Here is a 9261-nt window from a genome sequence, read left to right as displayed (position 1 = left end):
CAAGGTTAAAGGCAAAAGAAGAATCATATTATTTTACTCTTCATATTACAATAAATGCATTGAAGAGATTGATATATTCTTCAGTGTGTGTGTGTGTGTGTGTGTGTGTGTGTGTGTGTGTGTGTGTGTGTGTGTGTGTGTGTGTGTGTCACATTCACACTGAGTGCTCTTTTACATCCTTTACTCCACATACAAAACTGTATAGTTTGAATAGCGCTGCATGTGAGCTAGGCCGGAGTGTTTTTTAAGGCCGCACGGCTCAATCAAAAGACAATCTTCCTGCCTCTCACTGTCACACATTAGCCTTGTTGCACTTGGCTCCCCGTGGCCATTATGTGAATGGAGTCTGTGCCTGTTCTGTCGCTCTTTGATCATTCCTGTTATTAACCACTCACCAGATACATCTGTCAGATGTTTTACAGTTATGGTTTCATACCATTAGGCACCTGCTGCAAATCACAATGTCAACTATCTACAGGGGTTTGCCATAATACCAGCAATACCTGTGCAACCTAATGCAATCCGGTGCTGTAGCTCTGCAACAAAACCTTTAAATCTTTGTGAGGATAACGCTTCACTTTTATTCGCTGTTTAAGTTTCAGCTGTGTCAAATTCTTAGGCCTTAGTTTCACGAAACTCTGTACTTAGTCAGCCTGTTTTATTTGTACTACATACAGATAAAGTGATGCATTGATCCTCTTTTTTCTGTTTTTTTTTTTGGATCCATGTCTACCTGACACAGCCAAAGATGAGAAGATGACAAAAGGAGCAGAGATACCAATGTTTCTGTCAGTAGAAATGCAGCTTCACCACCTTGGTGAGCTCTCTGGGATTTCATGACCCAGCTGTAGACAAAAATAGACGTTTTCATAGAACCACAGACCATCTGGTTGCTTCATCCATTCTCTCTCTCTCTCTCTTTTTCATTTTTGAAAGATGAATGTGAATCCAAGAAGGGTCTCTCTGGTGTACTCTGCATAAATTCTGCAATAATATTAGCATAACAGATTAACCATTACCTACTGTGAGCACCAGATACAACCACAATTGGTCTTCAGGCTTGAGCCTCATGCAGAGAGCCGAGGTATGTAGTTAATCATTAAAGCATTTTTTTAATCAATTCAGATGGAAAAGAGCTGTGAGGATGGAGAACTGTCAAGCAGAGAAACTGCTTTATTTTGTGGCGGTAGCTCATCACCACACTGTCGAGGAACGCTGAACAGCTTGTCGGGCTGCACTTGTCTGGGTTGATAGTGGCAATCAAGTCTGTTAAAACCTGCGTGCTGGCGGCAGCACTTCTCACAACGAGTTTGCACAATCGCACATTAAAATCAACAGCATTAACTCATCAGTTTCACACTTCGCTAGTCGTCCCATTTTCCGAGCTTTGGAGAACTCGATTTAAATAAACAGGAGGTTTTACCAAAACCTGCCACAAAACTGTCTCTCACCGTCACCATCATTTCAGTTACCGCTCACTGCTAGACAGGACAGTTTCCTCACTTTACACTGAGACTCATTACCAAAGGAAAAAGCAGGCATCATCTGCATCACATCTCTAAATGGCATAGTCAGAAACTGCCCTGTAAATAAAGTTCATTCAATTGTTTATTAGTTCTAGTTGAGCTCAGTGCAGCCCATTTTGCATTATATTTTGCCTCAAAAAGGCAATTTGTTTATGCATATGAACTACATTGAACCATACAAGACAACAGACCATAGAAATGAGCCAGAGTGTCTACTGCGAAACAATAAAGCAGATCACCACGGGTCATGGGAGGCCTGGAGTGGAGTCAGTGTTTCGACTGAACAACTGAATGCAGTTAAATACATAAGTATGATACAGTAGTGCGCAGCAAATAAGCAAAGGGAATTCAGTCAGCCACCTGCATCTGGAATTGATGTGTTGTTAAATGGATGCGGAGTAGTAATGAGTTTATTTGGTGTCTGAGACAGACACTCCCTGCAAGCAAACGCCGAGCTCAGCACAGAGGAGACTGGCGAGTGACAGTGATAAACTCCACCACAGGAGAATCAGAGCCTACAGGTGGAGGCCGGGCTTATGAAATACTGAAAGAGCAGAGGGAGGGTAGAAGTGGTGTCTGCATTTCAGGCTGAGCGCTAGCCGGCCCATGCATCTTTATTTGCCTTATGATCCGTATATTTTAAAAAATAATGTTTATATCAGCAAATACAGGACACCATATACAAAGACTGGCCAACCAGACTGGGCTCTAGTATAAACTCTGGAACTGGAACTGTGCTGTTTCTCCAAATGTAATATGAAAAACTGTCAATTTAATGTACTTGCATGTATATGGGGCTTTTCTAGTCATACTAGAATAGAATAGAATAGAATAGAATAGAATAGAATTCAACTTTATTGTCATTGCACATGCACAGGTACAGGGCAACGAAATGCAGTTTGCATCCATCCAGAAGTGCTTTAGTGATATAGATATATTACAATATATATTAGCAATAGTATAGATATGTAAGTATATTACAGAAATGGGTCCATTATAGTATGTTATAATGTACACGGTATGAAGTATGTTGTGAATATTCTATAACTATAAGTATGTACAGGCTGTCGTGAGTACAAGCTATGTACAGGCTATGAACAGGATATAAATATGAAAAACTATACAGAATATGAAATAAATAACTTTACAGAATCTGAGATATACAGCTATACAGAAGTGGGAACTATGCAAGTTATAAACAGTTGTAGGATTAAAAATTATCGAATGTACAGAATGATTATTTACACAGAGCTATACAGTAGTGCAGTTAAGATAAGTGAGGGTGTAGATAGTTTCTATACTAACCCCTCAAGTCACATTTTAGCGAGTCACATTCAGATTGCACTGAATCCATTAGTTAAACTAATGTGCATGTCTTTGGACTGTGGGAGGGAGCCAGACTAACCGGACGGAGCCCACACAGTCTGAAGGAGAACATGCAAACCACTCCACCCTTATGCCATGCAAGCACACAGACATGCCATGTTTACCTGCTGGATTTGGTTAAATGTGTGGAGTGTGGAGAGAAAAATCATGCAAATCATCACCTCTCTGTGTCAAAAGTCAAGGTAAGTGTCCATTCAGGCCTATGTTGCAGGGAAAAAAAATGTGAATTACTCCCTTTTAACACATATCTCCATACACTGTGATCTTTCTTCCCCATTTCAGTGCTCTTTTCCTTTAGATTTAAAAACTGATGAATATACACAAATGATGTATTTTATATGTGTCCAGAGAACTTTGATCTTCAGTCGCAGTTTTACTCAGACTTGATGGCTGCACCTGAATGCTTTGGCTTACTTTCAAAGAAACTTTATCATAAGGTAAAGTAAGATATTTGGACTAGTCATATGAGCAAAAGCACAAATGTTACTAATAACAATAAAGACTGCTCTGTTCCCAAAGTGTCTAAGTAAGCCAAGGCTGTAATAATATAACAAAGTTAATTAATAATAAAGTAATCATCAACCACTAAAAGGAGGCATATTTGAAAAGGCTGCCTAAAGGGTTTTCTCTTCTCTTGGTCTCAAAGCTGGTCTGAAATGACAGGTATTAAGGTAGGTAAATTGTGCAGCATATATGCATGTGTGTATATAATTTATACAATGTATAAATTAGAAAGAGGTAGTGCAATATTTTAGCAGTCTACAATAAGCAACAGCCTGGAACCAAATGCCACCATGCAGACAATAAAGATAGATTTGACCGTAAAACCACCAAGGCACTCATATAAATGTTTAATTGTTGGCAGGAAATTTGACTTGTTCCATTGCTGCATTGGCTCAGCTGCTTGGTCTGGATGAAAAGGAAGGAAAGTGCCAAGGAGTCAATGCTCAGAATGGATCTGTTTGGGGTATTCAGGACATGATTGTCTGTGGCTAAAGCACACAAAAAGGAAGAAATCGTGGCTATCCATTAGCGATGGTTACAGAAAGAGTCTCTGTGTGCTTCTGTACGTGTGCATCTGCGTGTACATGTGTATGGGATGTGATGTGAACCCCTGCTGCTGGATAACCTCACTGTGTGAGATCTGACAGCTCCCACTGCTGTCTCTATGACAGGATAAAAGAGCGCCTGTGTGTGTGAGAGACTCAGATAGTGAAAAGGAGGAGGAAGTGGCCACAAAGAAAGCGAGAAACCAAAGCCTTTTCACACAAAAAAATAAATATGTTCACTCAAGTAAATGTCTCTTTGAAAGCTTATCTGTTTGAGCATGAACAACTAGATGTCCCACACTTCTTTGAAACTCACAACAAGCGACTGCAGGCGCGATGGTATCTGCTGAGCTGTTAACAAGACGAAGAAAATCTAAGATTTAAGTCATCAAAAGTCTTAAATGTAATTATGCCCCCAGTGCTGTCTTCAAACAAGGCACAGCACCATAGGAACCATCTGATTTCTTTCTAAAAAAAATATGAAGAAACAAGGGTACAAAAAGCCTCCCCCCAGCTTGCTTTCAAGCAACAATTATAAAGTTTTTAAAGAGTGGCGTATAAGCACACAGAAGGACACGGGTCTGCACCGCAAGATAACGGGTGTACATTCATTTCCCACTTTTAAGTCAAAGAAATACAACATATTGACAAATGCAGCAACAAACAGAGACGTCGATACAGTTTGTGGGCCTGTTATTGTTGTGTGGTTCGGAGCAGTCCAAGCATACAAACCCTGCCTGCAAGCGTGTAATTTGCTGTGACACTTGTGAGATGGTTTGTGCTCCCGGAGAACTTTGATGTATTTGTGTAGTGTAGCATTTCCAAGCCATTTGCCCACTTTGGCTTTAAAAATACAGCTTCCATCAAACAGCAGGTAGAGGGTACATGAAGTACGCTTATCAACAGTCAATGGAATCCACCATTACATATTAGTTCTTAAGTGTACTTAAGGTCTTAAGGACTTACAAGGATTTTTGGGATTTCTAGGCTATTCCAATTACTGCAGCCTTTAAAGCATGGGTGCTAAAAAAAAACTTATAAAACATTTACATATGACAACTTATGAAGAAACGTTAGTATTTTAATTTGCTATGGTGCTCATTTGTTTTGGGTTCCAACAAATATTTAACATGCAGAAAGCTCTGGAAGATTACGGTCCATATGCGGCACAGCAGGCTTTCATAAGCGAATTATGTTAAATATTTTACACAGACACAGATATTTTTCTCCAAAATTATGAGGTGTGAACTATAACACAGTGCCGACTGGTATTCAGTCAGTGGCTCGGTTCAGGGTTCTGCCTGGCAAGTGGATGGACGTTGAAGGAACATGGATGCATCTATGCAGTGTATTCTAGTTGTGCATGTGTTCTTTTCTTCTAAGTGGTTCACACTTATAATCAAGGTACGCAGGAGAACATTACTGAGCATACAATGAATAGAACCCTGAAGCAGATGGGCTATAGCAGCAGAAGATTACACCAGGTGTCACTCCTGTCATCTAAGATCAGGAAACTTACAGTATATAAACAGTATATCTTATACTATAGTATAAGAAATACTGTATAAGTCTCAGTAGATATCCTACACAATACATTTAGGCTGTAAACATTTACAATTAGTTTTTTTTCCTGTTACTTTTCTGTGTGGGTACACGTGGCTCTAAAATAAAAGACCTTCTGCTTCCTGGAAAGTATCAAAAGCCACCACCCAACTGTAAAATCCTAAAGCCAGTGTGTGCATAGTTTTCTGCCAAGCAGTAGGCATTGTGGCTGCAAGTAAATTAACTTAATAATGTCAGTCCATAGAGTTTGCTAATATTGGCCACTACACACTGCAGTGAATACATGCTGGCAGAAGATTAAGTCCTGAGGGGTAGAAACATAAAGACAAGTGTTATACGTGCTATTCCTTATATTTTACAGACATTGACTTATTTAAGAGATTTAATTAAAAAGTGTGAGTGATTCCCACAAGATTAGAAAAACAAGTGAATGTTAATTTAAGAATAGCTCTTTGATCAGGATATTCAGAAACAGGCATCTCACATATACCATAATTTGATGGTGAACACTAATGTGGGAAGCCTCACATTCTGTTCCACTCTGTTCACAGCCAACAAGGCTTCTTAAAGTAAAGATTTCTTACTAAATCTGTCCCGAGGTGGTCTCAGAGAAACAGCACACCAGAAGCCTGCAGGTAGAACAGGGGGTAGGCTTAAAATGGCTACATTTAACCCTCCTGAGACAGCTGTAATTGCAGCTTGCTACCTGCCTGGCATTCATCTAGACGGTGAATATTGCGATAGCACCTACAAAGTGTCACGATCATCCATTTAAGAGCAAACTGCTGTTGTGCAATGATGTTCCCTGTGCAGCACATACGTCTGCTGTCTGCTCTGCCTGTTGTTTTGGATGAAACGAAAACGGATTTCACTTTCAGCCGAGGAACAAAACTCGCACTAGTGTGGGAGTTATGGATGATGTACAACAAATTAGGGTAGCTCTGCGCTTCATTTGATTAACGCAGAAACAAACACAACACTTGCTTCTTTTTCTTCTATATAATCCTTCACTTCAAATAAAGAAGTTGTATGCGCAAATAACATTAAGAAGAGAGGAGTTTTCATATCAAATGCATACCACCAGATATGGGCAACTGCCTATTTTTAAAAGTGGAAAGCTATATCATAGACGCTGCAAATAAAGCTGTTTACTTTGAAGTGAGGCTCAGCTCGCATACAGCAGCATCTTATTGATGCATGGCTGTTCTCCTTTGCAGCCTGTGGATGACTCATTCTTCCAGCTGAACGCCAGTATACACAGCTGATGGCAATGTTTGCATCTCGGAGCACATCAAACAAAGAAAATCAGACGCTTCAGCGTTACGCTAAATGCCTCACTTGAGCATCCAAATGCATTTTACTTTTAAAATCTTTGCATGCAGAAATATAGCAAGAGATTCACTTTTCACCCCGATTCTTGAAAAAAATGCTGATTTAAATTAGACAAAACAACTAAACTACCAGCATGGAGAAGCATGAATAGGTGAACAAGAGGTAAAACTGTAAATCCATTTAGCCAAATGTACACTAAATAAAAAAGCACTTCAGAAAAGGGAAGTGGTGATTTATTGCTGTCATAATTTTTGCAATTTTTAGTCTTTCATTTGGTTTAGATTTAGTAGGTTTAGCCTTTAACAACATTGTTTACCAAAAAAAAGCCATCTATAAAACACAGTTTAGGCTGTCATGGTTTGGGGTTGCAGCCAGTGGTGTAGAGGATGTTGTCAAAATTGATGTAAATATGAGCGCAGAAAAGTATCATAAGATTTTGATTTACTATGTGATACACCTGGAAAGTATCTCATTGGCAACAGCTTCATTTTTTAGCATAAAAATGATCCCAAACACAATGTCAGTGTAGTAAAAGCATATCTGGATAGAAAAACACACATATCGCATGGAAAGGTCTTACCAGAACCCAGACAACATTCAAAGAAGAGCTTTAAATGTCCTTGAAGATACCTGGAGAACTATTTCTGAAGACTACTTAAAGAAATGACAAGAAAGCTGCCTAAATAAGTTTAGACTGTGCTGAAAAATAGACGATCATACCAAATATGGACATTAAGATTGGCAGAATTATACAAACTGCTTTTGTCTTATATGCTGAATTTCCATATACATTTATGTTTTAACAGAATTTTTTTTTTAAAAAAAATTAAAGGTGGCTCAAGACTTTTGCACAGTGCTATATATACACAATTTCAAATACAGGATCCTTTCATCCTTACTTCACTTAACCTTTCGTTTTCATGTGAGTGTGGGACACTTCCACGTGATTATAGTGTCTTAGAAAGAACTTGTAAAAGAAAAAAAAAGGATGGATTGTAACTGCTCTTTATTACAGCCCAAATACAAATGTCCTGATTTATGGACGTAACTTGCCTTTTCATGAATAATAAGACATTATTGAATCAGCAAATAAAGTGGACAGCAAGATGACCTGACATGTGACTGAAATCAAAACATCGATTAAGGTACAAGACTGCTTAATCAACTGCAGGCTGGTTAACAGATTACTAATCCAGTTTCATCCTTTAAAACACAAAACTGCTGAGTGAAAACATGACTCGGACTCAACTTTTACTTATGACAAAATGATAAAAACATCCAAATTTGAAAAATATGCTGATACATTTGGATGGAAAAAAGAGACGAGACTGCCAGTTTGGCACTGATCAACACTCCACTCCGTGCTGACACTGGAGCCAATCTAAATAACTTAAAATGTTTAGTGACAAATAAACCCCCGAAAGGCGATGCGCAACAGTCCCACCTTAAACTAACAGAGGCACAGCTAAGGTCAGACTAAAACTCAGGACTTAAAAGTGAACTTCAGTAAAAGCCAACATATTCCTTGAGTTCGGATAACTCCCAGATAACACAACAGTTGAAGGTTTTCGTGGTTTCCTAACATGTAAACCCAGAAAATGTCATTTAAACCGAGCTGTGATTGTGCAGCGTTTGTGGGTCTTTATTAAACAGCAGCAGGTCCAGCAAACACACTCCACCAGTGCTCTCCCCCTCGTCCATCAGTCTTTATACTCCGTGTACTTCTTGGCTGACCCCTGCACTTTGCTGGCGGGGTATTTCAGACGGTTTAGAGCCATTTTACGGAGCACCGCTTGTGGGAGATCCACGCGACACTTCTCGGCCAGCTCCACGAGGTAGATCAACACGTCGCTGAGCTCGTGCGCCAGCTGCTCCCGCTCGGTCTCGGTCCAGTCCGGCAGGCCCTCGGCTACCTCTCCCTTCCACTGGAAGAGCTCTGCCACCTCGCCCACCTCCCCGACCATGGCCAGCAGAAGGTTGCGGGGCTGGTGAAACTGGTTCCAGTCTCGCTCGTCCGTAAAATCGGCCTGCATGCGCCTAATATCCTCGATGGAGGGCTCGGAGCTGAAGGTGAACCTCTGCGGCCGCTTCGACTGCGGCGACGCCTCTGCACAATCTCCGTTTACCGCAGCTGTGTGCGCCTCTTCATTGACCCCACACGCGTCTTTTCCGTTTGTTGCCATCATTTTCTGTGTGTTTAAACAAACTCCGAGGCTTGTAAACAACCCGCCTCTCTCCTATCCAGTGAAGAAGTCCCGCCAGTTCTCAAACCGGAAATGATGCCTCTTTACTCGGAAGCTGGAAAATACACAATGCTGGGGTTTGTAGTTTTAAACCTCAGCTAGCGGCGTAGGCCTATATACTAACTGCTACTTAAAAAAACTACAATTCCCGTGTTTGTCAGA

General features: G+C 40.3%; 1 protein-coding gene across 1 annotated transcript; it reads right to left on the bottom strand.

Annotated features, from left to right (window-relative positions):
- Nucleotides 1-7169: 7169 nt before the first annotated feature.
- On the bottom strand, nt 7170-9051 carry dctpp1 (dCTP pyrophosphatase 1). The gene has a single exon (XM_080879837.1). It carries the CDS (start codon nt 9040-9042, stop codon nt 8557-8559), a length of 486 nt encoding a protein of 161 aa, XP_080735963.1. The 5' UTR covers nt 9043-9051; the 3' UTR covers nt 7170-8556.
- Nucleotides 9052-9261: the final 210 nt, after the last annotated feature.

This window comes from Rhamphochromis sp. 'chilingali', assembly GCF_963969265.1.
Source record: "Rhamphochromis sp. 'chilingali' genome assembly, chromosome: 4".
Classification (NCBI taxonomy): Eukaryota; Metazoa; Chordata; class Actinopteri; order Cichliformes; family Cichlidae; genus Rhamphochromis; species Rhamphochromis sp. 'chilingali'.
Note: the sequence above shows the minus strand (reverse complement) of the source record. Positions and strands in the feature narration are given on the sequence as shown.

Excerpts from the sequence above, each read along its gene's own strand:
- dctpp1 (XM_080879837.1), bottom strand. The coding sequence starts at position 9,042 with ATGATGGCAACAAACGGAAAAGACGCGTGTGGGGTCAATGAAGAGGCG.